General features: G+C 40.3%; 1 protein-coding gene across 2 annotated transcripts; it reads left to right on the top strand.

Annotated features, from left to right (window-relative positions):
- On the top strand, positions 1-22957 carry LOC142845726 (phospholipid scramblase 1-like). 2 transcript variants are annotated; one of them, XM_075965003.1, is made up of 9 exons: positions 1-167; positions 8672-8697; positions 10305-10385; positions 14386-14714; positions 16335-16377; positions 18026-18246; positions 18361-18522; positions 21499-21660; positions 22649-22957. In XM_075965003.1, exons 2-9 carry the CDS (start codon positions 8685-8687, stop codon positions 22706-22708), a joined length of 1071 nt encoding a protein of 356 aa, XP_075821118.1. In that variant the 5' UTR covers positions 1-167; positions 8672-8684; the 3' UTR covers positions 22709-22957. The 2 variants fall into 2 exon arrangements, with proteins under 2 accessions (XP_075821118.1, XP_075821119.1); XM_075965004.1 differs by lacking the exon at positions 8672-8697 and having other exon boundaries at positions 30-167.
- The last annotated feature ends 4998 nt before the right edge of the window (positions 22958-27955 follow it).

Raw genomic sequence — 27955 nt, 5'->3', positions numbered from 1 at the left:
AGGCTGAGGTCAGGTCCCTCACGTCACTCAGTCCTTTTCGCGAGGTTTCTGGGAAGGCTGAGTTACAGCTGCGCCACTAGCAAGGGATTGGGACTCAGGACTACTAGGACCCGCTGATCACATCCCTGACTTCAGCTTCCCCGGCTGCCAAATAAAAGGAGCTTCAGGTGAGCCCAGCATTCTGTGCCACCCAGGACGGAGCTCGCGATCTGTGTGTGCATAGGAGCAGGGTACCAGAATGGGGCGCGGGAGGTTTGGGGGGCGGAGGCTGAGCAGGAGCAAGGGCTGCGGACCCTTTGTATGGTATGGAAACTGGGGAAAGTGGCCAAAAGACCTGGGCTAGAGATCCCGGAAGTGGAGAGAGAACTCACCCAGAGGCCATGTCTCCACCGTTGCTCAGGGAACCAAACTGGTATAATTTCCTTGAAAGTCCCTACAGGACTTTCTTCAGCTTAGCACACTGCTTTACAGCCCAGAGCAGCCCTGAATCAGGGCTTGAAGCTGTGCTCACTTGTAGCTGGCGGTAGCACTTTTGTCCAACGTGCTGAGTCTATGATGGATTCCCACTGAAGGAAAGGAAAAGTTAAAAAAAGAAAAGAAACGATTCGTTCACCTGCTAGCTCTTTAACCGAAGTGTTCCCTTGGATTATGGCTAGAACCCAAACTGTGGGTAGCATTCTAGAATACCGAAGTAGGGAATACAAAGAAAGTAAGGAACAGAGTGGGCAAGACCACTAGCTGCGCATTCAGGCTTCTGTTACACCATAGCCTTGAACTCTGACCCAGTTTCTTCATGTATACTAGTTCTTCTCTGAGATTGTTAACAAGACTTAAGAATGTGTCACTTTTTAAAATCCCATCACTTGGGGGCGAAGTAGAATCTCTGAGTTCCAGGCTAGCCCCGTCTACAGAGCAAGTTCCAGGACAGCTAGGGCTAGACAAGAGTAACCCCTGATTGGAGAAAAACAGAACAAACGAACAAGAGAGAGAGAGAGAGAGAGAGAGAGAGAGAGAGAGAGAGAGAGAGAGAGAGAGAGAGAGAGAGAGAGAAGAAGGGAGAGAGAGGAAGGAAGAAAGACAAAACAGCAATAACAAAAGAGTTTCAGTCACTTTGGCATCAGTTAATAAGTTGCATATAGAAATAAAGAATCTAGTCAAAACCAATGTTCATTCTATCCAATACTTGGCAAAGTCCCACACCAACAATTCTCTCCCTGGTTCCTGTGTGGATTGATTTCTGTAATCTTGTTACTGAAACTTGGGTCCGATCACCTCCTAGTTCCAAGACAAACAATCATGCTTTCTTCCGGCTTGGCAAGCTAAATGGTTAATTGCACCGAAGTTTAATGGAAACCATTCCAGGCAGGTTGGGGCTCTTTTAGTCAACAGAGCTTTCTATCTGGTGGCTATCGGCAGCTGGGCCACTTTGAGGAAAGAACAAACAGGGAAATAGAGGGGTGGTAAGAGACACAAGAGTCTCTGAGTCTGGCCAGAGAGCATCCTTGAAGGAATTTACTGTAAGGTGGAGACACACCTGGGTGACTGTCTCATGTGCCCCTATCATCGTCCTCTCTAAATTAATAAATCATTCATTCCGCTGAATGGAGATTCTAGCTTCAGAATTTCTGCTGCTCTCCTCCCACCTGTCTGTAGTGCTCACTGCACACACCCACACCCATAACTCCACGGCCTGGCTGATGATAGTTTCCTTTGAATGTGACTTTGATCTATCTCGAGGGCACCACTGCCCTCCTATGCAAATCCATGCCCCACTAAACCTTTCTAATAGCGCCATTATTTTCTCTCAGGGCTCCCTGAATGTTCTACAGGATATACTTAGATCTCTTCTCAGTCCCTAGGTTTGCTGGTGAAGTGTTTGTATAGAGCTTTGCATGGTCTATAGTATAGACATAGATTTCATACTGTCTATATAGACAGTATATATGCTATATGTCTAGTACAGACACTATAAACTCTATCCTGTCCATAAACATTGAAAAGTTTCTGCACCCCGCCAAACCTCTCAGCCAATGCAACAATTCAAAATCAGACCAAATGAAACCAAATTAGAAAAGGCTCAGGTTTAATGGGTAAAACGCTCCCAGATGATAAGGGGAAGAGAGCCTGAAACACCATGTGTCTGTTTTCTGGGGAGCAGTCTAAATACCCTGTAGGCTTAAGCATCTCTGGGGGACAAGCCCTGTTTGGTGGACCTTCTGAGATGAGGCATGGTTTGGGGAGAGAGAGATGGGGTAAGAGGACTGAGGTGGAGCTTCCACCAGAACAAATACCCCCCCACACTTTGAAACACAGGATATTCACAAAGTGAATACTTCTTCAGGAAATATTTATATAAGTATGCATGTGTGTACACACCACACTCTTGTAGTATAGCACTAAATAAGCAGGGCTTGATAAAACCAGCTCTAATTAGTGTGTGTCAACAAAAGTTTTTTTAATTTTGAAATTAAATTCTTGGGAAAAAAGCCTACCTAGCCATTAAACAATTGACCACAAGAATAAACTGGAATCCAAGGCTTTGATATTTGCTAACAAATTTCAATGAAAGTTGGAAGTCTTTTTTTTTCTTTTTCAGTGAGCCAAAGGCAAGAATACAAAGATGTGAAAAATGAAAAAAACACGTTAATTCAGCTAGTTAGTGAACTGAGTGGCTGGCATTAAACAACAGCTTTTGTTCCTTGGGCTTAGGTACTCCATTTATAAGTAATTAAAAAAAATCTCAAATTAACGTAAGAGCATTGGGCTTCCCAGAGGGGCATTTTGAAATCATACAGGAACCTAGTAAGCATAACTGGGTTTCCAGATGAATTTCTGCTTCTTTAAATTTACTTCTTATTTTAGTAGAACTTTTGACTGCAACACTTTCCATGGGTTTCAGCTGGTGTATAATCTATTTTCTTTCAAATTTTACAGCATTTCATTCAGAATTTAAACTTGTTTCCTTTTCATGAGGGTGAAATAGAGATGTGGATTTTGACAGGGAAACTTCCTGTTACAAGGGACATTGCACTGCTAAGCAATGTACTTGAACAAGTTTACAGTCAGGGGTGCCCTGTCCCCAAATGTTCACCAATACCTTGAAGCACCCATTTGTGAAATATATGTGCATATTTATCTGCCCCAGTTTGACTGCCATCAAACCCACAATTTAACACTTGAAATGTGTGTATGTTAAATGCTTTCCAAACCTTTCCAAACACATAAAGCCTACCTAAAAATTTAACTAAAAAAAGTACCTGAAAATTTTTTCACTTGGTGGCTTATTGTGGTTCTGCCTTGCTGTTTGAACTACTACATTTGTTTGTTTGTTTGTTTTCTCACCATGAGATCTTATTCAACTGCTCAGCACTTTGAGATGTTAGTGGTGGTTTTGAAGCTGTGAGATGCTGCTAAATTTTGTCAGGACATACATTGGTGGTTAGACTGTGGAGAAAATGTGAGCTGGTTTATCTCCTACAAGGGATAATTTATAAAGAGGCATTGATTCGTAGGCATTTAATAAGTATTATAGTTAAATAACCTCAATATAATTTGCAATCTTTTTATAGGCGTGGGTAATGTTATAATGTTCCAAAATGCTTTTTTCTTCTTTTTTTTTTATTGAGAAAAGGAAAAAAAAACAAGTTTCCACCTCCTCCCAGCCTCCCATTTCCCTCCCCCTCCTCCCACCCTTCTCCCCCTCCCCCTACTCTTCTCCCCCTCCCTCTCCAGTCCAAAGAGCAGTCAGGGTTCCCTGCCCTGTGAAAAGTTCAAGGTCCTCCCCCCTCTGTCCATATCTAGGAAGGTGAACATCCAAACTGGCTAGGCTCCCACAAAGCCAGAACATGAAGTAGGGTCAAAACCCTGTGCCATTATTCCTGGCTTCTCATCAGCCTTCATTGTTCACCATGTTCAGAGAGTCCGGTTTTATCCCATGTTTTTTCAGTCACAGTCCAGCTGGCCTTGGTGAGCTCCCAATAGATCAGCCCCACTGTCTCAGTGGGTGGGTGCACCCCTCGTGGTCCCGACTTCCTTGCTCATGTTCTCCCTCCTTCTGCTCCCCATTGGGACTTTGGGAGCTCAGTCCAGTGCTCCAGTGTGGGTCCAAAATGCTTTTAAAAGCAATAGGAATTTCAAGATCCCAAGAGACAGGGGTTTTCTGTACTGTGTTTGGATTATGAAAACATGATCATGGGTCCTCGTGGTTTCTCCCTGTCCCAGGTGGGAATGTTTTACAGTTATGAAAAAAGAAAAAAATCAGAAAGGAACTGAGGAGATGGCTCAGTAGATTAGCACACTTGTGCAAGCAGGAAGTTTACAGGTGAGATCACGAGGATCTACAGAGAAACTCAGCAGGTGTGGCCACTGCCTGCAATCCCTACGCAGGCAGGAAGCAGAGACAATGACTCTCATAGTCTGGCTATGGAATTGGCCAGTTCCAGTTTAGTTTAGCTAAAGGTGTGGCTCAGCAAATTAAAGTGCAATGAAGATAACAGATGTCAACTTTGGCCCTATAAACTGCAGCCCATGTCTACACACATGCAAACATATATATACAATCACATGCGTGCCTCATTGATAATTAAAAGAAAAAATGTTTTAATTAAAATTATTAATTTAAGAAACCCCAGAAAAGAAATGGGGATTTGTTATTACAACAACAAAACAGAAAGTATAAATAATTTTATTTATATTTACTTTCATTAATATGTATACAATGCTTCAGTTTCCTATAAATGTGTCACATAATAGAGTTACGGAGAAGAATTTATTAATTTGGGTATTTCTTGAAGTTCTTTATTCATTCTGGAGAAATTGTAACTCCCTAGTGTGAGTTACACACTTTTCCCCCTTTGGGTACATCATGAACATTATTTCCTTTTTGGCACGCGGTTTTGATCCAACACAATGTACTGGCTTGGTGGGAGCCTAGCCAGTTTGGATGTTCACCTTCCTAGATATGGACAGAGGGGGGAGGACCTAGGACTTACCACAGGGCAGGGAACCCTGACTGCTCTTTGGACTGGAGAGGGAGGGGGAGAAAAGTGGGGGGAAAGGGAGAGGGGTGGGAGGAGGGGGAGAAGAATGGGAGGAGGAGGAGGGAAATGGGAGGCTGGGAGGAGGTGGAAATTTGTTTTTTTTTTCTTTCTTTTCTTTATTCTCCTTTTATCAATAAAAAAAAATTAAAAAAAAACTTTCTGAAACTTCAAAAAACATGAGCAGAGTCGGGCAATGGTGGTGCACACCTTTAATTTCAGCGCTCAGGAGACAGAGGCAGGCGGGTCTCTGTGAGTTTGAGGCCAGCCTGGTCTACAAAGCAAGTTTCAGGACAGCCAGAATTGTTACACAGAGAAACCCTGTCTTGGGGCAGTATGGGGGGGACGGACGAAACAAGAGCAGGAAACATTATTTAAAAGTCATCAGGTTGGAATAATGAATGACACGCTTCAACTAGGAATACAGCTGCGGGTTGTTTTCAAAGCTGTGTGGACGGAACTCTGCTAAAGTGAAGGCAGAAAATCATTTCTACAGCTAAAGGGAGCAGTTCGGGTGAGCAGACACAGGGTAGATGCCTTCGTCCCTTAGACACACGAAGCTGTATTTTAAGTGGCACACGGACAGTCTTAGTGGCCGCCTAATATTTGCTTTAGATCCCACACATGTAATTTTAAATCTTGAGATGATGTTAGCACCCAAGGTGAATAAGAACCCACATTTTATTGTACAGAAGTTTTTCTAATAAGTGGTTCTCCTTCCGATCATAGCTAAAGCCTCAAAATTATGAAATAAAATAATAAGAAGACATCAAAGAGAGACAAGAGAGCCCTGTTTGGGGACTTTTGCACAAGGAGGAAATGTTCTTTAACCCCCAGGACAAATGAAGTCAGTGTCCTCTTGGTTGGCTCATTATGCAGACAGAACCTTATGTCACCACATTCTTAAGATCAACCTGACAAGGCTTAGGAATTCCCGTCTTTCTAGCATGCCATTCATTTCGGGCCTCACAGAAATTCCTAGGCCAAAACAAACACATTCTGAGAAGGAATATTTTTAAACAAAGATCCCATAGTCAAGCTGATTGGACAGACTAGCAGTGAGAAACCTGATTCAGCAAATAAGGTAAAATGCAACTGAGGAAGATACCGGGGTCAATTCCAGCCCTTTAAACTCCAGTCCATGTCTACGCACATGCAAATATGCATAGCATACACACAATGAAAAGAAAAATGTTTTAACTAAATTGTTAATTCAAACTTCAGCTGTTGAGCTGGTTTATCTTGAACACTGCATGGTTTATGGAGAGGGAGCTGTTCTTATTGTATATTTGAAATTCAAAACTATGAAAGGATTTTTTTTTCCAGTTCTAGGCTCTATCTTCAAAATCTAAAGAAACATGAGCAGGGTGGAGGAAGTGCATGCCTTTAATTCCAGCACTTAGGAGGCAAATGTAGGCAGATCTCGAGACCAGCCTGGCCTACACCGCTAGCCCCAAGATGGCCAGGGCTACACAGAAAAGCCCTGTCTCAAAAGAACCAAAGTCAAACCAAAACAAAACAGAAAACCAAAATGTAAGAAAGGTAAAGTTCTCTGATTGACAGCAAGATGAAAATGGCTAACAACTACAATCCCTTAAAGTTTGTACTTAGTTGAGGCTATAGGCTTTTGTAAGCTGAATGTGTTAAAGAGTGCCATAAGAAATGGGGGACGTTAGTAAAGAGATAGCTCAATGGTTAAAAGTCTGGGTCCTGGCACCTTCACAGAGTCTCACAACCACCAATAACTCTAGTTCTAAAGGATCCATAGCCCTCTACTGACCGTTTCAGGCATCATACATGCATGCAAAACTATTTAAACAAAGACAACAAGAATAAATAAATCTGAAAAATATAAATGAAATGGTGCAGGTAAAAAACTTTAAGGACATTTAACACACAAAGGATACCACCTATTTCTACTCCAAGGTTTGTCTTTTAATTTGATACATCTGCTACTCTTGGCATATTTTATGAAAACTAATATTCCTTTCAATGCATAACCTTTCATAATGAAAATTTGATGTTGAGATAGATGATCATGGCATTGTGTGTGTGTAGATTTCATATACATATACATGTATGTATATATATATACATGTATGTATGTATATATATATATAAAGTAAGAATATATATTCATATAGTGGACTCTGAAAGATTAACATAGCCTGATATAACATATAACCTTATACTCTATTGTAATTACATATGCTTATTAGTTTACAATTAGCCCTAGGATTAATTGGAGAAAAAAATTAAATACTTATATTTCTGCCCTTAAGGACTGATGATAGCCACTGAAGCTGGCTACTGGTCAGTTAATACAAAATCATGTTCCTATTGTTTAAAGTAAAAAAAGAAATTTAAATGGATAGCACATTTTTTTTAGATTTATTCTAGTGTAAACCTATTGAGATTTACTTGATTACTGCTGAACATCTTGCATATAAGGTACTTAAAACTGGTGTGGTAATACTTAGAAATAAGTATTTCATTAATATATGAAATTTCAGCTGGGCAGTAGTGTTGCATGCCTTTAATTCCAGTACTCGGGAGGCATAGGCAAGAGGATCTTTGTGAGTTTGAAGCCAGCACAGGCTCCAAAGCTACAGAGAAACCCTTCTCAACAAACAAAAACAAAACAAAAAGATAGGATTTTTTTTTTTTTACCTAAAATTGCCAGTGATAAACAATTTTGAAATGAAGTAGAAGATGGTATTTGTTTCTCGAGAATACTGGTTATAATTACTTATATAGTCACATTTATTGGCTGCTTTATTACTCAGAATTGCACAGTAAAGAAGCTAGTAAAAGGGTAGCAAATACTGGAGTGTGCCAGACACGAGGAGGCATCAGTTTAACTCAGGAGGATAAAAGTTTTAAGGAACAGAATTTTTGTCTGCTTTGCTTCCGTTGTAATCAGTAAGCATGGAGTTGTTGCCATTTAGAGTTACAGAATGTGGTACCTGGATAGTAGTGGATAAAGCTAAGATGGGATTCAATTACTGGGCACAGGACCAAGTATAAATTTGTTGTACTGCATGTTTCTTCAGTAGTCAGATGGCGGGGTCATTAGGATTGTCAAGAATGCTGTCACCATGAGAATCTCAACCAGATTCCTTAGTAAGAAGCAACTTTTAATCCACAGAACCGAATACTAAACCTTAAATTTGGAGCTCAAGTGGGGCAGGTCCATAGATCCTGGATTTTAAAGTCCACTCCTGTGCCCTGGAATTCTCTCCTGCTATCTTGTTAGACGGTTCCTACAGCTGAGCTCAGAGATTCGTATGTGAGCCACCTGCTTCTTTTAGAAGGGCTGTTTGTGAAGTTTGCCCATTTAGCTCTGTTCCCTTTTGGGTGTGTCTTTCACAGTGTTCCTTCTTGGATCCTGTTTCCAAAGACCCTTAAAAAATGTGTCCACCATCATGACCAAAAACGTCTGAAATTCTACTAAAAATGAGAGTATGGGGATGAGGATCAAACCCAAAAGCTTGAGTAAGCAGATCAGTCTAGACTAGATGAACTGGGAGGACTGACCAGACCTGTGCCTGCAGAGTTCATGAGCACCTTGGAGCAGTCACAACTTTCCAATAAATCTGTAAATAATCTACTAACATCAGATATTCTGTTTTCAGAACGGGTTAAACCATGGAAAAGCACAGTAAGTAATCCATGTTGAGTATTCCCTTTTCATAAAATCATCTGATAAGATATTACTTGATTGTAATGTTTTATTCAGCTCTTGAAATTGCTCTTTGGGTTTGCTGCTACGCTATTATCCTTAATGTATTATTTAGTGTTCTCACATGGAGAAGACAGGCACAAAAGGGAGTGGTACCATCTAGTTAGTGACAGCAAGTCCACAGAGGAAGGTGTATGTTAGACATACAGATATGTACATTGTGCAGAGCTTACTAGGTCTTATCCAGAGACTTTTCTGGGCTTTTGGACACAATTTGTATACATTAATGGTTATTCTAATCATACTAATCAAAGAATAACATTTTTGATATCAGTTCATTCTCTTAAGTGTAGAGATGTATACTTTCATGATGTGTGTTTTATAATATACACATCCTTTAGGATTTAGTAATATCGATCATATTGTTCTTTCTCTTTTTTCCCTCTCAGGAAAGTTCCAAATAAATATATCAAGTCTACAATATAAGATTTTTCCGTATTTAAGTTCTGAGAAGAAAAACATTGCATATCTTAAAAAATATTACTAGCCAAATCATTTTCTCAGAACTATTTTCCCTTTCTCTTTCATCTTTGTTGAGACAGTCAAAATTATATATATCTCATCATAATCTAGTTTTGATGAGTATATTCGACAACTTTCAGGACAAACCGCTTGGTTTTCTTAATGAATTTTGTATCGATCTAAATTGTCATAAAACAAAATTAAAGATATTGAAATATAATTTGATATGTTTGAGCTATTTTACATGCTAGCAGTTCATTCAGCTTAGAGAAATTCATTTGATAGCTGGCACCATCACTTTTTCACTCAATATATTCATATAGCTATATGCATATTGGTACATTTGTAGCTGAAGAGAAATAAAATGTATATGACTAAGTTTACATAACATATATACAGATCTACATTTATACATAAAAATAAAATATTTTTGATAGTTATCTCACAGGTTTATGATTTTTTTCTAAGCTACCTAGGTTAAATTTGAAAAAACATAAAAGACATGCCATTCTTTCAAGCGTGTGAATCCATTTTCACAGCGTGATTGAAGCAAAGATCTCCTTTACATTAACTCTTTTGCAGGCAGAACTCATATACGGAGTTTACTCTGCTTGTTTCAGTTCTGTGTAGTGGCATTTCATTTGTGTTTTAATAGCTAAAGCTTGCCTGAAGATCAGAGAAGTAAAACATCCACACTGGTCAGCCTTACAGACCAGGCAGTGGTAACACACACCTTTAATTCCAGTAGCCATACTAGCTTGCCATAGAACCCAGGCAGTAGGACTGCATGCCCTTAATCTCAGAACTAGAGAGGATCTCAGTCTCAGTCTCATTCTGAGGCTTCCTGGAGGCAGGATCACCATTTTCGAACTGAGGTGGAGGTGAGAGCCAGGGGCTGGCTGCTTTGCTTTTCTGGTCTTCAGGTTGAACCCCAATATCTGTCTCTGGGTTTTTATTGATCATGCCTCATTAATCTGCATCACACTATCTCATCACTGTCTACTGTTCTTCCCAATGCACATCATACTTAAACTGACAAGCATGTACCTCTCCCTGAATTGCAGGCATGCAAACAGAGGCTCCTCACGCAGGAACACATTTGCCAGCTGGGTATGGCCCTCAGTATCCACCAGCAGCATTCCAAGGTAAAATACTTGTTGCAGATGGAAAAATAACACTAATCAATTGAAACTTGAAAGGGAGAGAAAGAAAGGGGGTGGGCACGTATATCTTTTTTTAGTACTTCTTTTTCATGAAATTTTATTAAAGGAATTTTGGCAGCTTCGCAGTTTCTTTTTTCTTTTGTTCCATGTGTTTTCCATAGGGATATTTTTTATAGAGGGCAGTAAAATGACTTATAAAGGAGAGCTGTAAACTCTGGAGTATGTTTATATTGAGCAACAATATTTCACATAAAACACATAATTTAGAATTAATTTTATTGACTGCTCATCAGTTGTGAGAATTGCTGTGAGAATGTCATGAAAACGAGGAAAGTTTTCCACAGGTGGTTTCGAGTCCTACGGGACTGGGGATTAATTGTGTTCAGCGAAGCAACAAATAAATGAAAACTACTTACCACTGGAAGCTACCTAGGATTCTTGGTTCCACTTTGTGAGACTTATAATGGACACCTTTACTCTTTGTCAAGCTTAAAAGATGCGGGTTCATAATTGCAGAAGCACAGTAAGAGGGGGCAGGTAGGTGGTAAGTTCAAGCATTTAGAAAAAGTCTGACACAAGATGAAACACACACACACACACACACACACACACACACACACACAAATAAAGCCCAGACAAAGCTAATTTGTGGAATGCTTACTTTGTATGTGTGAGAACATAAATTCAATCCCCACTACTAAAAGAGGAAAGAAACAATTTTCTGTTGTAATTATGATGATTCTTGTTTTCCATGTCTCACAAAAGTAGAGGAATCATATCATCATTTACTATGAATTTTATGTCTTATTTTGAACCAATGCATAAAATAATGGAAAGCTTTTCATTTAGCAAATGCAATTGTCATCATTATCTGATCTGTGCAAATGCCCAAGAAGATGTTTTGCCCTGATTTTCCGAACAACCTGGGAACTACCATTAAGGTGCTTTGTTTGGACACAAGGGTTATGCAGTTTGTTTTCTTTGCTGAGTAAAGAGATTCTTCACTTCTCTGAGAATTCTAGATTTTTTTAAAGATTTAATTATTATATATACAGTTTTCTGCCTACATGACAGAAAAGGATGCCAGTTCTCATTACAGATGGTTGTGAGCCGCCATGTGTTTGCTGGGAATTGAACTCAGGACCTCTGGAAGAGCAGCCAGTGCTCTTAATCTCTGAGCCATCTCTCCAACCCTGGGAACTTGATCTTTCCAGATGTTTATGATGAAAGAATATGGTCCGGCTAAGTTTCAAGGTTCTAATGTAGTGGTTGTCAACCATGGCTTTACCTAAGAGTAACTTAAATGTGTTAGGACAGGAACACCAGTAGACGACCTGTGAACTCAGGGACTGGTAATTTCTGAACCACCAGGTTTTTCTACTTTGAGATCAGGCTTGAAAACCTCTGCTGTGTTCCCAATGAACTGGCATTGGGAGGTTTTCCAGTAAGTTTAAGATGTAAGCCAGAGAGTTAGAAAGTGGTTCAGTCCTCCTCATAGTTAGCTTAAAGTGGGTATGTGTGTCTCAAGGGGAGGGTTTTGACATTTTCTTTCATTCCACCTGCAACACCTCTCATCAGCCCTTCACACAGTGCGTCCTTCCTTTTTCATGGATGGGCATCAGCCACATAAAGTCATCACCTCCTGTGTCACCATCTTGCTCACAGATTCCCTTACACCAAATTTTTGTTTGTTAATGTACCGAAAGCTGACTGTAACCCTTTTGAATCCATTCTCCTTGTACCCCTGACTTCTTGATAACCCTTTGCTGTGATAGTCAGAAATTATGAAGGCAATTAAAGAGCCTTGTGAGGTATAGTAAATTTTCTAAGCCTTGTTTTTAAATGGGGCATGGATTTTTGTCAAAAGTGTTTTTATTTATTCACTGTGGATACTAAGTATTAGAGTTTGCATGTCCTTCAATGTGGAATTATAGGTGCATATAATCCTTTGAATATGTATTCCATTCCTATGTAATAACTCACTATAGAAGGCTCACTGTAATTTCTTATTGGAGACTTTTCAGCATACATGTATTAGTTCCCTCCTGTTCTCTAGCTACTAATTATTGAAAAGTTTCCTCAGGGCTGGAGCATTTATGTAGTGGTTAAGAGCACTTGTTGCCCTTACAGAGGACCTGGATTTGATTTCTAGTAACGAAATGTTGGCTCACAATGGTCTATACATCCAACCTCAGGGTATCTGATGCCCTTTTCTGACTGCCACAGGCACCAGGCATGCACATGGTGTGTATATACATATATTATATATAATATATTTACACATACAAGTGTATATATATACATGGTATATATATTATATATTTACAGGCACAAGTATATATGTTCACACACATATGTTTCTATATATATATATATGTTTCCATATATATATGGAAATATATATATATGAAAACCCCCATACACAGAAGATGACAATAATTTATCAAATTGCTTTTGTTATACTTTTTGGTTAATCAACTGTATTTTCTAGAGCTTTTATGGTAATAAATAGTAAGGTTTAAATTTATTACCATTGAAGCACTGTAGTAATAAGGGCGGTGGCGGGGCTGCGTCCCCAACACCCCAGCCGCCTGCCCGGCTAGCTTTACCCGAAATAATTACACAGACACTGTATTCATTTAAACACCGCTTGGCTCATTTCTACCCAGCCTCTTCTAGGCTAACTCTCGCACCTGGACTTGCCCATTTCTTATCATCTATATAGCACCGGTCTTACCGGGAAGATTCTAGTCTAAGTCCATCCTGGGTCAGAGCTTCATCACGTGCGTCTGCCTGGGAGCTGGGCATGGCGTCTCTCCTGAGGCTTCTGCTCCTGAGAGGAGAGCTGTCGGGTCTGACCTCACTTCCTCTTCCTCCCAGCGTTTTGTTCTGTTTACTCCTCCCACCTATCTCCTAACCAATGAGAGCCAAGCAGTTTCTTTTAATTTAACCAATGACCTTCCTCCATCAAAGCACGATTAATAAAAACTCAGAGAGAGAAATTGGAGTTCAACCTGAAGATCCGAAGAGCAAAGCAGCCAGCTTTTACCTTGACCTTAGTCAGAAGTGGCAATCCTGTCTCCAGAAATCGCAGAATGAGACAGTGTGAGAGAACTCTCTTCTCCCGTTTTATAATCCTCTCTAGGTCTGGGATTAAAGATGTGAACCACTGGGGTTAAATGCATACACTGCCTGGTTTCTATGGCAACTAGTATGGCTACTGGGATTAAAGGTGTGTGACCATTGCCTTGTCTGTAAGGCTGACCAGTGTGGCTTTTACTTTCCCGATCCCCATGCAAACTTTATTTATATAAATACAATTGAAATGCTGCTATATACCATAAAGTTGTAAATCATTTTTTTCAATGGACAAAGAGAATTTTAGAGGAATACACTGGACTAAAACTCTTGGCAAACAAGTATCTGAAATGTACTACAAAGAACGATTTGTCTTTAACTATATACTAGGATTTCTCAGCCATATCTGATAATATTTAGGTTAAACAGTTCTTTCTTTTTCTGGAATGTATTGTCTTTGCTGGATGGTGTTTAGTAACACTACTGGATTCCACACACCCACCAGATCACAGCACCATCTTCCTTCCCAGGTCAAGCAGATGGTCTCTATATTCTCAGTTCTTCCTTAGGGAGATGGGGCAAACTCTTTCCCGAGTCTGTACACATAGGATGTGCACCCCAGAATCATCTTCTATTTGGAGTGTTCTGGGTTCTTGAAAATCTAGTTCCAGGCTTCCATTTTGGGTCTTCACAGAATGCCAGAAGGTTTATGTTGTGGACATACTTGTTTTCTCTCCCATTGCCAATTATTAGAACATATTTTCTGACAGATAAAAATTACAATATCATATAAATCCTGTATCGATAGGATTTCTGAGATGAGAACGCTCTAGGTAATTGGGATACTTGTAATGAACTGACTTTTCTATGCAGTTATGACTTTTTTCACTTGCTTCTATTTCAGGACCTTCAGAACAGAATGGCTACCCCACATCCCAGCCTGGCTACCAAGGACTCCAGAATCCTTATGCAGGGCCTCAGGCTGGCTTTCAAGGGCCCCAGGGTCCATATCCAGGGCCGCAGGGTCCATATCCAGGGCCCCAGGGTCCATATCCAGGGCCCCAAGCTGGCTACCCAGTCCCACCAGGAGGTTATCCAGGTGCTGGCCCAAGTGGCTTTCCTGTCCAAAATCAGCCAGCGTACAGTCATCCAGGTGGGCCTGGAGGAACTCCGTGGATGCCAGCACCACCTCCCCCACTGAACTGTCCACCTGGGTTGGAATACTTAACTCAGGCAAGTGTATTGCATGAACTATTCATGAATCAAATAATTTGGGTGTCTAAGCTAGAGTATGGGACAAAAAAATGCATAAAAGTCTGAAGTAGAAAAATAACATTTTGTACCACTAGATACTTGTAATTCTTCTAGGTCAGATTCAGTTTTTAAGGAGAACATTAGTGTGCATAGTAATTGTGTTTTCTGTAATTTTGAATTTACCTAAAAATGGTTATTAATCACTATTTTCAGTTCAGTTTTCTACTCAGTTCATGTATTGTTTCACTGAATCATCATAGGAAAGTCTCTGATATACAGGAGTTATAATTACCATGTTTCTCCGAAGGTATAAAAAATTGTATACCTTGTCCACAATAGTGGGTCTTGCCTCCTGACCTGGACTTTGGTACTAAACTGGATGTTCTTTAATGGTGACCCCCAATTCACACCCTACTATATGACTCACATGTTTACCTCCAGTAAAACGCCTATCTAATTGTTGCTTATGTCCTTTGGATGATGCAAAGGACAGACAGATAGAAAATAAAGCCATGATTATGCTATACTACATGACAATGAGTTGCTGCAGTGTTGTTTTTCCATCGGCACAGACGCTAAACTTTAATCTGCTGCTGTTTAGCCAACAAACACAGTTTTGCGGCTACTGGCCTCTGTCCCTGGCAGTGGCTCAACTGTTCAGACTGTGGCCTGGCTCTGTGGCTGCTGCCAAATATAGTTTTAAATTAAATCTCTGTTGTTCTATTTACCAGTAAGACTCGGGAGTCAAATGCTGGGGTGAAAACCTGCTAGCTCAGAGAGGTTGAGTAGCAACTAGCTGACATTCTCACTTTGTTGGTATCTCCGAAAGAGAGCATCCCTTCACTCTATCAAAACAAAAGAACCTAGTCAGATACTCTGAGGCTCTCTATGATTACTTCCTGTCAACTAGTTGCTAACTTGGTTTCGTAACCCAAAAATGATTTTATTTAATTAATGCAAATGCAAACTCGGGGTTCACGGTATGATCATATATCTCAGAATATAGAAGTATGACTTTTAGCATTTATTTGATAAAGGAAATTAGGTGAAATAGGAGTAAAAGTGTCCAATAAAAATATAAAGTATATTTATAATCCAATTATAAGCTTATAAACAAATAGCCTTGTGATGACTATCCAGTTCTCAGTCAATCAGGTGTCTCTATAGATACTCTGTGTGAATTTAATTTTCCACAAGTTACTCAAAAGTGTAGGATGGGGAAACTCATCAATTATTTGGTCATAAAATAGCTTCAAAATAGATATTTATAAAATTAGGATCCTACATATACCAGGGAAAATCTACGCATACTACAAATGATGACATTGGTCACACATGATATTTTTCCACTTTGTAGAACAGAAGTTATAAATAAATTAAAATGTTATAAATATTCCTTGAGAAACTTTTAGAAAGAATGATGTTTTATACATACAGAAACTTGTTATAAATCAGATGTATTTGACTAAAATGTTATAGTAAAGAATTTCCAGAAGCATTTTGAAAATTTTAAAAATATTATCTTTTAAATGAAAAGCAATACAAATACGAAACACTGATAACTAATTTCAAGCACATATCCTCTCTTCTCCGTAACAGATAGATCAGATTCTGGTTCATCAGCAAATTGAACTTCTGGAAGGTACGTATGCCATGTAATGATGGTATTTCTGGAAGTAAAAGCAGTTCATACAGTTTCAGCCCTGCCAGTAGCTTTCCCTAGAGCAGTCTTCGGTGGGAGGTTCAGCCAGGAACTTACAGATGCCTGTCTTGCAGTGGTTCTCCACCTTCCTAGTGCTCTGACCCTTTAATACAGATCCTCAATGATTTATAAGCTTTAAGATTATATATATATATATATATATATATATATATATATATATATATATATATATGTAGTTCTAAAGCACATTAGTTTTCAGTGTTTAGGTCTTTTAAAAACAGGATGTACTTAATTTTCTTATTTTTACAAAAATGACATTTAATTTTTCATGTTATTTATAACACTTAGATAATGAAATTACTCAGAATTTACATTTTTAGTGTGCATCACACATTACTGACATTTCTGTATTCAAATCTAAGTATAGAAAAATGATATAAAGATAAAACTTTTGACTGTTTAAATTTTTACTTTTTTAGTAATCACAAGGAAAACTAGAGGCTGTAAAAATTTTTAAATTTCATAGCCAAGCTCAAGATTTCTGAGATTAAGATATTAAAACAGCCATAGATAGGATGATAATTGATTGCTATAAATCAGTTGAGTGACAGCCAAATGTTGAGAGAAATTTCCATGAATGTAGGGTTCAGGGACTGTCTCAGCCCCACCAAAGGCACTTCAACGAGTTCACCATAACAAAGAACATCTCCAGATGCCCAGAAGTCCTTGCACATAGATAGCATATGGTGCTTGAGCTTCTACAAATTTTAAATAATTACTTGTGGTTCTGGACATATTTCTAATGAACCGTGACTCTAGGATGAGAGGGCTATGAACAAGGAAGGACATCTATGCTCTCTTCCTAGCTGGACAGAAACAGAAGATCCCAGTGTGAGAGTTAGAACAGCAAGGCCCATCACTTGAAGCTCTGTGGGTGGGAGGACTTAGCATCACTCTGTTCGCCCCTGATAGCATAACCTTTGTAGGGTGTGCATTGAAGGGGTGGCTACTAAGCACCATGCCTCTTGTCTAACACCTCCTTTCCACTTTGAATTCATTTCTGAGCTAAACATTATTGATTCCCTGGCCCAATGTCCTCTGCAGATTCCCCTATGTTTTCACTCTCCTTTTTCACAGCTGTGCTTTTAGAAGAATCCTTCTCGTTGCTTTTGTTCAAATGGCAGGGAAAAGTATGTATACATACCACAAACCATGGATTCAATGCATAGACTATGAACATAGCAATCACTCTGTAAGCCCTAAAGCTAAACTCTGCCAGAAGAGATGACTGGGCGTTTATGCACACACCTAGCCCCACCTTCCCCGTCAGCACTGCACCTCACAGACACCGAAGCTCCTTTGTGATACAGTCCATGGAGGTGGACTTGCAGCTTCATCCCTGAGGAAGTCTCACATACGGATGTCTTCCGTCTTTCCTTCTTACCTTAATGTTCTTCTCCTTTCCCACTGCGATGTCCTAAGTGTTCCGGTCCAGATCATCTCTCCACTGCTTGTGTCTCACTTCCTGCTGCTCCTGCAGTCTCAGCCACCCTTCTCATTGCTACCTCAGGAGAGAGTCACTGTTCCTAACAAAGTGGTGAATGGAACTTCCCCTGTGTGCTTTCAGTCTTAACAGGCTTTGAAACAAATAACAAATATGAAATCAAGAACAGCCTCGGGCAGAGAGTTTATTTTGCTGTGGAAGATACTGACTGCTGCACTCGGAACTGCTGTGGACCATCTAGACCTTTCACCTTGAGGATCCTGGACAATCTGGGCCAAGAGGTCATGACTCTGGAGAGACCACTGAGATGCAGTAGCTGCTGCTTTCCCTGCTGTCTCCAGGAGGTCAGTGTGAAGTTTCCATATCAAATGAGAGGAGAGCAGCAGAGTTTTTCAGAATCTATTAACCCTGTGTGGTATGGCCATGGCTCCATTCAGCATGCACTCTTGTTTTTGTAGATAGAAATCCAAGCTCCTCCTGGTGTACCCATAGGTTATGTGACTCAGAACTGGCACCCTTGTCTGCCAAAGTTCACTCTGCGAAATGAGAAGAAGGAGGATGTTCTAAAAATTGTTGGTCCGTGTGTCGTGTGCACCTGCTGTTCAGACATTGACTTTGAGGTAAGAAATATCACAATGTTCCTAGGATGTGCTTTCCTGACATGAAAGAATATATTCCTATAGGATGTTCCTACTGCATTACCTAAATAGTGGGAACTGATGTGTGCTCATCTGATTAATGATTAACGATTACTCTGATTAAAGGTCTGTGTAGATAAAAAGCAGAGAGTGGGGGCAAAAAAGAAGGAAAGAAAAGTAATAAAAAAAATCTACCATTTAAAATCTTTGTATGTTTTAGTGAAGAGATATCTCAGTTGACCAGGTGCTTGCTGTACAGGTGTAATATTCTGTGTTTGGATCTGCAGCATCTAAGTGCAAAGCATGGCATAGAGGCACATGCCTATGTTCCACTGCTGGGGAGATGGAGACAAAGGACTCCTGGGGCTTGCTGCTGAGTTGCATCAGCAGTTGAAGACTCAGGCTCAAAAATAAGGTTGCGAGCAGTAAACCCTGTGTCTAAAGACGTGGCTTCCACACAAATGCATGCTGATGTGCACATCCATAGCTACATACACAGTATACACACACAAACACACTAACTTCTGTATCTCTATACTTTGTGTCGCGCTTTTTAAATAGAAGAGCAACGAAGCCACTAAAGTGGGTTTCCTAGGCTCTTTCTTTCCTTTTCCCTTGTTCTGCTGTTCTATGGAAAGTGTGCACTTTTGATTTTTAGAGTTCTGACCAATATTGCAGTATGCACTTTCCTGAGAAGAGGTGGATGACAGTCATTTGCATATATGCTACCTTCTTACACACATACTGAAGACCCAAATGCAGATTATCTATGCCTTATTAGTGACAGTTTCAATGTGATTAGTTTAATAAAAGTTTTTATGTTTTCAAGGTTTTACTTGTTTCACTGGTTCCACTGCCCATAGTCAACAGTGGTTCTGGAAATATCAAATGGGAGGTCCCAGAAATAATATTTATATGATGTAAAATACGCCCCATTTCCAGTAGAGTGAACTACCCTCAGGCTGTCCTGCTCTATCCTGGCTACATGTGTTCCTTCTTCCTGCACACCAATCCACAAGGTCTTCCATGAGGCATCTTAAATCTCAGTCAGAAACCCACTCTTCTGCTCTCTCACTGGATGACCAAGGAGCCTTGATGCATAAGCCCAGTGGTTTTCAACCTTCCTGACACTGTCATCCTTTAATATAGTTCCTCACATTGTGCTGACCCCCAGCCATAAAATTATTTTGTGGCTACTTCATAACTGCAATTTTGCTACTGTTATGAATTGTAATATAAATATATGCTATGCAGGATATCTGATATTCAACCCCTGTGACATTGTACTTCCATAGGGATCGTGACCCGGAGGTTGAGAAGCCATTATCCGAAAGCAATCTCATGACCTCTGCAGCCTTTATTTCATTTTATCTCACTGCTTCATTAAGGGAAGGATTAATAGAGAACAAGATCTTTTGAGAGGGACATAGGATATTATCATAGTTTTCTATTTTACTAATGTTTCTTTTAAAACATTTAGTTTTCTTGATTTATACAATACACACTATAACAGGAATGTATGAATGGTAAAATCATTTTGCATTTGCTAGTTACTGGTTTGTATCTCCAGTATTGTCAGTCTTGGTTTATGTCGCCCTCTATGCCTGACTATAATATGTAAATGACAGCTATTGACCATGGAGTACTAAGAGGTTACAAAAGAGCATTTGTTTTATAGCAGCTTATCATCACCATGTCATATCTGATACCACTCTAATGGTTCATGACTTCAAACTGATAACACCATGCTCATATCATGGCCTTTCGTCCATCTGAGTTTCTGTGCATTGATGGAAGTTTATATCGATGGCTCTCACGTAGAACAGGAAGTGACCTCCCATCTGCTCAAGGAAAGTTTGTCCCAGGACTGTGCCCACAGCAGCTCAGTGGGTGATAACTGCTCATTGGATGCACATCAAGGCCAAGCAAGTTAGCCTTGGCAAACTCTCAAGTCACCTGCCACACCCTGGCATCAAATTAGACATAGGAGAAAACCTAGTTCTCAAGGAAGAGAAAGTACACTCTTCCCAATGTGGGTGTGGAATGAAAGAACTACTGTATGAGAAATGATTTGTGACTTTTCGTTCATGTTAGAGATAAATATCAGAGCATGTAAGGTGCCATGCTCCTCCAGCCACACCAAGATGCTGACTGCCTCTGAATGGCCCCATGTTTCCTTGGTAGATTCTGTCTGAGGCAAGGGATTTAAAGGAGGCTGCTCCCTCCTTTGATGCATTTTGTAGGTTTGGAAAGGACACATCTCCTCCTGCTTTGACTCAAGCCTGTGTGTACATATTTTGGTGAGCATCCACATGCCCTCTGTGGAGTGGCTTTAGTTTGTGCCCTACCTGTTCTACTGTAAATTTGGCCCTGGGCTTTCCTCCCACAAAGCCCCCAAATCAGAATCTTTTTCACACTGGAAATCTGATTCCACACACTTCTTACATTTTTTTTTACTCCCCACTTGTTATCAAGTCCTACCCCACCTTTGCCCTGGGAGCCTTCCTTGGAGCTTCTCATTGGTCCCTTCCAATCACAGCTGGTCTTTCTTGGCTTTTGCGTCTCACGCCCTGCCCTGCCTACCATCCATGGGAGGCAGTGAGCCTCTACCCAATTTAAACTGTCAAGCATACAAGAAAGCAAAGCATCTTGAAGTGGCAATTGAGCAGCAGTTGTATTATTATTTTCCCAGTAATAGAAATAATCTAGACAGTGTATCAGTGAGGTATTAAAAGCTTTTTCTATTGAAATTTGTTTTGCCTTAAGTGTAAGAATTTGTATTGTCTGTTCCTGTTGGAACCAGAGAATGTTAGTTTTGTCAGTATACAATTAATAGTTGTAAGGACCTACAGTTTATGTAATTTAATGCAATATTTGTTTCATTGAATCGCAACTTTGGAAGCATGTCTGCTGTTTAGCTTTTGGAAATGCTTATGACTTTTATTTTTTTCTCTGCAGCTCAAATCTCTAGATGAAGAATCTGTAGTTGGCAAAATTTCCAAGCAGTGGTCTGGTTTAGTGAGAGAGGCCTTCACAGACGCAGATAACTTTGGGATCCAGTTCCCACTAGACCTTGATGTGAAGATGAAGGCTGTGATGCTTGGAGCGTGTTTCCTCATCGTAAGTCTGTTCCCACTGGTCCTCTTTATTGGTGGCTTTCTTAGAGTCATTCCAAAATCATTCACCAAATTTTTGTATTCCAAAATGGCGTATGAAATGAACAGGTTTTTATATCAGTACTCACCATTCAATTTGGTCTGAAATTCCATTTAAGATGACACTGGGCACACTCTAGCACAGTTGATTGAGGAGACTGTTTGCCCTTAAGACAGAGGTCTCTGGGCTTAGAGGTATTCTAAGATTCAAAATTGGTGCTTTGGAGGAAGATGGCAGCTGTTTTGGCACAGACAAGGTCATGAAGAATTTAATTAACTTGTTCATTTAAAACTAGGCAAACTTGTTGGAAATCCATCCTTACAAAGATAAATCCTGGTGACTGTGTGAGAAATCCTGGTGACGTGAGAGGAAGTGGCAGTGCAGTTGTTCAAGCCAAGCGATTAGCAAATGGCTAGAAGGGGAAAGGAAAATAAAAGAGATCCAAGAAATAAAGTCTCCATGATTTGATAGGACTCATGGAGGAAATGTCAGGTTAGAGCCGCACAGGACAAAATGGTCTGGGGAGACAGTGAGCCTGTTCAAGAGAGAGCTGCTGACCCAGGGCCAGTGAGCTGCACCCCTCCTGCTGAGATGCTGCAGCAGCCCCAGGTCCAAAGCTGAACCTGGAACTCATGTTGCTAGAGATATTCCATTCCTAGAAAGGAGTAGCAAAAGTTGAGGGAGCAAGAAAAAATAATTCGGTGGGGGGGGGGGCGAGTTATGTAAAAATGGTATCTGGAGAATTTATCAGGACATTAATGAAACTGCTCTGGAGCAGAGCAAAGGCAGAAGGGGTGGAATGATTGCTGTTGAAAAAGAGAGGGCAAGGCAGAGCTCGCATGGCTGTATTTTCCCACTGTTCTGATGCTGCTGAGTTTTTATACCCTCCCTTTGTGTGGGGATTATTCTCTGGTTGTTGAAAACTCTTTTCTTTTTTTTTTGTCTTATTCAGGATTTCATGTTTTTTGAAAAAACTGGAAATGAGGACCAAAGAGCAGGAGTGTGGCAGTAGTTTCTTGAGATTCCTAAGAGATTTAAGGACTTCATTCTGGTGGATACTATCTAAAGAACACACAGGGCTTTTTTTCTTTATTGAAATAACTGTGTCGATTAACCTATGATGCCTATACCTCCTGTTGTACAATTGTGCTTTCGAATTATAGTTTATGTTCTATACTTTTGTCATGTATTTGTTTTTATACATCCTTAAAGTGTTCACTGTGAATTAGTGGGAAAATATATGAATGTTTACACATAGAAATGAGATTGTCTAAGAAAAATGCTTTGACTTACAATCTTTGATTTATTTTGTATTTTATAAAAACTTAAATGTTATTGTAATTTAAGATGAAATTACATATTAAATGTAATTATAATTTATACAAAAGACTTGATGTTATTTATAAATACTATTTAAAGCCTTAAAAACTTTCTGTTTCCTTTACCTTAGAATTAACTATTATTCAGTATAGTTATTATTAAGGAAACAATAACTGTGTTTTCTAGAAATTCAGCTTAGTTATGTAATTCTATTTATATACTTTTCTACCAAATAATACCTTCATTACATAGTGATAATAGAGTTCAATATATAATAATAATACCATGTATGTATGTGTATATATATCTTATGTATGTTTGTATATATGTATGTATGTATATATGTGCCCTTTGTGCCTTTTGCGGACAAGGTCTCATAATGTAGCCCTGGCTATTCTAGAACTTGCTATATAGATCAAGCTCTTTGAAATCACAAAGATTCTTCTGTTTTTGCTCCCTGAATACTGGGATTAAAGGCTTATGCCACCACACCCCACCTGATAAGACTTTTATTGACAACCCAGAAGTGACTTCCAATGAATAAAGGAAGTCACAATTTTCTGCCCAAGGAAGACTCATTTTAAAGACTTAAAAAATTTCATAGTGGCACAATGTTGAAGCTATTTTCTCATTGAATGTTTAGCTCCTATATTCTAATATTTCTAGGAAAAATTGGTTACTGCTCAGATGTTCAGTAAATAGAACATATATAAACCTCAACAGTTATTGATTACAATAATAGTCAAATGCCCCAAATAAAAACATATAGATCTATTTTAACCTGTTTTTGTTAGGTCCAAAGTGGACCTACAAATGGCAGTGCTGATGGCAACATTCTAAACGACAGTGTGGATGGAGCCAGCTTAGGCTGGACTCTGACCCAGTAAACAGTTGGATTGCTAGGGGATACACAGAAACCTGAAGGCCTCATTCCTTAGAAATCATTACAGGAAAAGCAATTATTTCCTTGTGGGGGCCCTCACAGAGGTGAGGCTATTTCACCTTGTCTGAAGGTCATAGAATTTGAGGGGTTTTTTTGTTTGTTTATTTTCTATTTCAAAGTTGTTAACAGTAAGTGTGGCTACAAAACAAGAGATCCTGACCTAGGGTGTGGTTACTTGGTGTTTCGGACATTAAGATGGCCTACAGAGGTAGATCTGTCTCACCCTGACCAAAGGTCAGAGAATACTTCTGCTCCTTCTTTTGAAATAGGAGGTTTGACTTAGGGAGTGGCTGCCTACACTTAGTCTAGGGTGGGCTCACTGCTCCAGACATCAAATACTTTACTTTGGAATTATGGCTTGATGTCTCAGGATTGGAGCAAGGAACTGTTCTGGTTGTCCTTTGTATCCTGTTAAAGCAGTCTTTTGTCTTCTTTCCCCCCTTCTGTATTGGGGCATAGAAGTATATGGGAAATTAATCATGGGCGAACTCAGAACTAAAAATTCAGCATTCAGTTTGTGCTGGGTTGCCCTTCTGGTACTATCCTGTGTCTCTGTGTTTCTTTCTTATCGCTGTTCTTCAAATCTAACATTTCTAATCCTCATGCCCCTACCCTGGAACATACAAACCCACTGTGGCTAGGATTGCGGCAGGAGTCACCTCAAAAAGGTGGCTCATGACAATCCACCCTCTCAATGATGGTGTAGTTCCTGATTAACCCAAAGGAGCCTGCAAATGATCAAAGTCCCCGTCTTGCTCGTAGGCTGTTAGAGTTCTCTTTTTCCTCTTGCCCTGCTCTAATTCCCAGGCTGTTCTGTGTCTCATGCCTCCCTCCACCTGCTGCTACCTGTGTCCTTAAACTGGCAAGGTTCTTTCTGCCATTTGTGTTCTAATTACCCAGATACAGATCCAGCAGTTTGATTTTTCAATAAATCTTTTACCTACCCACAGAGTGATCTAGTTGCATGGTTTCACTACACCCTAGCTTAGTTTTCCCCATCTCTGGTGTCAGGTTAGGAGCATAGGCCCCTGCCCCTCGCATCTATCCAAGCCCCCAGGCCTGGACTGGCCTCCAAATCCCAGCAGGCCAGGTCCATCCCCAGGGTATTTAAGTGATCCCCCCCAAAAGAGGAACACATTGAAAATAAACCCCATCAAGACGCCTTTCTTCCTCCTGGGGGTCGTGTTTCTGTGGCTTTCTGGTTCCCCCTCTGGGCCACCCGAGAGCACAGATCTCCCATTAAACCTGAATATTTCTTAATTTGGCTTGTTTTGATTTGGCTCAATTGGGAATTTTTGCGTCGGCAGAGAGCTTGCGTTAGGAAATATTCCTAACATCTGGGGTGTTGAGGGTGGAACCTGGAGCCTTTTGGAGAGCTATGTGCAATGGTAAAAGACTGTGGTGCAGTTCCCCCAGAGGCAGCAGTGGGCCACTAAAGGTGGTTTAGGGCAGTGGTGGGTGGGAGACAATAAGAGGCAGCTGGTCGCACCACCTGCGGCCTCTGTGGGTCCCAGGCAGGTAGGAGACCAGGCCCATGTGGAGATGTGGCAGGTGAGAGACTGACATGGATAGGCATGCCATGCAGAGAAGGTGGGTATTTATTTAGTGGATTATGGAGGGGGAAAGGGGAATGAGAGAAGGGGGGAGAGCAGAGAGAGGCAGAGAGAAAGCGAAACAGAGAGAGAAAAGTGGGGAAAAAGAAGAGAAGCTACCTTTTCAGGAAATAGATGGGAAAAGAGAGCTTAGGCTGGAAGCAGAAGGAAGATCCACTTGCCTTGGTGCACAGGGAAGGGAATGGGCAGGACTTGTCTCTTAAAGGGACAGGACAGACCTACTATGCCCTCTACCAATTCCACTACATCCTTGGTGTGGCTTTCATTTCCAAATGAAATGTTGTCTCTCAATTTATTTAAGGGTATGACTTACTCTTTATGGAGTAAAATCTGTCCCATTGCTACAGGTTCATTTTCAATGTCAGTTAAAAAACTAACAGGCAAGCTTGACAGGTAGCGATGAAGAAAACTCAAACACAGCTGGCAGAATCAGCCTTTGAGGAAAGGCTGCTGGTTATTGGGGGTAAGAAAAACACAGGGTTCTAGTAGACACAAGAAGGAAAAGATACTCCAAAATGGAGAGGGGGAACTCAGGAAGCCAAAAAAACCCACTCTCCTCCCAAGGCCTGTTTTTTTGTTTTTGTTTTTTTTTTTGTTTGTTTGTTTGTTTTTAGTCTCTAAAGAGTCTTCCTTTCCTAATTAAGGGTTTGTCAGTTTGAAGAAAGACAGGAGGAAGGACTGGCCCACAACTGCTGAGTAAACAAGTTCTGATTAGGTTTTGAACTTGTTAAGCAAGTTCATAAGCAGGGGGCCTAAGGATAGTGTTAAATCCCACCATTCGAGACTAGGACCACTACCACAATTTAAAGCCAAATTTGAAGCAAGCATTAATTAAATACTGGCCAGGTGGATGGATTCTGGCCATATTTTTCTCTGGTTTTCCAGAAAAGTGGCCCAAGTCACAGTTTGCAGAGGCTTAAGTATGTCCTATCAGGTTCAATCAGGGGCAGGCGTACAGCCTGGATATTTCCTGCCTGTAAACCTCCCACCCATATGTGATCAAGCACAGCCAGTGCAGACAGGTCAGACAAACTTGTTTAGGGAGTAGAAATGTGTGGCTTGTTACCTCCCTTGACAGTCTCTTGTATTTGAGGCACCGGCTGTCCTTGGGCTCGCTGGTCAGAGGGATTTTTGTTTCAGGGATCTCTAAAGCATAGCAATTAAAACTCAGAATGTAACTTTGGCTCTCACAAGAAGAGAAAATGGCCCCCAGTCCCTTGTTTTAAGCTGCCAGGGTTTTGTTTTGGGTCAGGCGGGTGAGAAAGAAAATAGCCCTTTGGAAGTTTGCCAACTCTATTATGTAGTCATTGACCTTGCTCCCTCTGTGTGCCAGTCAGGGAATCTAACTAGGAGCCCCTCTCTAGAATTTTTATCTGTTTAGAAATTAAAAGAATTCTGTAGTCATTTTCTATGGGGAGGAGTAAAAGGAAATAGGAAAAACAGCCCACAATTACTTAGTGGACTTAACAAGAACTGGATGGTAAACAGTTACATTTAAAGTTTAGACTTACTATGGTTAAAACACCAAACAAGTTTTAAAAAATGCCTCTAGCCTGTAAGTCCTTAACTTGTACAGGCTGTACCTTTGCAGTCTATTTCCCCCCACCCCCAATCCTGCAGATCTTGTAAAATTAGCTGTTCTAGCAAGATAGGAGGTCATAAGTGAATAAAAAGATAAAAGAAATAAAAATGTCCTGGCTGCTCCTTGGTATGTTGGAGAAGGTTTTTTATAGATAAGAGGGGGAGCACAAGCCAGAGGCAGAGACTTCTGGAAGAGTTCATAGTGAACAGGGCTAGACTGAGCTGGGCCACGTGAAGAGAAAGGGGAGGAAATAGGGGCTGCCAACCAAGAGGGGAAGCCTGGGCTAAGAAACTGGCCAAGAGGTAAAGGATAGACCAAAGAATGGACCAGGTAACGAAAATGGTTGGATTATATAGGGAAGGGCAGCTCAGATCACCAGCTGGAGAAGTTTAAGGATAGTGGGCCAAGTATGCCAGTCATACCCTGAGAGATGAGGGATGAAGATCCTGGTGGCCAGCATCCACTTTGATATGTTAATAGAATCTCAGCTTTGTCTGTGTTTGACTCAACAAGTCTGAACTGCTATTTCTGCCCTTATAATCAAACTTGCTTACTTTGCTTAGAGACTAGGACAACCGCAATGCGTACTATGTTAAAATTAGACTCGGCCTACGAGTAGACAAAATACATGTAATCTTGTGGTTTTGGGCTGGGTTGATATGACTACAAGCTACAGTCCTGTCACCAAGAGTATCCAACACCAATATTTAATAAATCCTCCTCTTATTAAGATTAATTCATGGTCATGTTGAATCTATCTTTGAGTGACTCCAGACCCATTACAATTATGGGGAGACTCCA

This window comes from Microtus pennsylvanicus, chromosome 3, assembly GCF_037038515.1.
Source record: "Microtus pennsylvanicus isolate mMicPen1 chromosome 3, mMicPen1.hap1, whole genome shotgun sequence".
NCBI classification, from domain to species: domain Eukaryota; kingdom Metazoa; phylum Chordata; class Mammalia; order Rodentia; family Cricetidae; genus Microtus; species Microtus pennsylvanicus.
Note: the sequence above shows the minus strand (reverse complement) of the source record. Positions and strands in the feature narration are given on the sequence as shown.

What these genes read in the sequence shown, in the direction of transcription:
- LOC142845726 (XM_075965003.1), top strand. An exon ending in TCCACCAGCAGCATTCCAAG is followed by an intron (nt 10,386 to 14,385) that starts GTAAAATACTTG and finishes CTTCTATTTCAG; the next exon opens with GACCTTCAGAACAGAATGGC. An exon ending in GGTTGGAATACTTAACTCAG is followed by an intron (nt 14,715 to 16,334) that starts GCAAGTGTATTG and finishes TCTCCGTAACAG; the next exon opens with ATAGATCAGATTCTGGTTCA.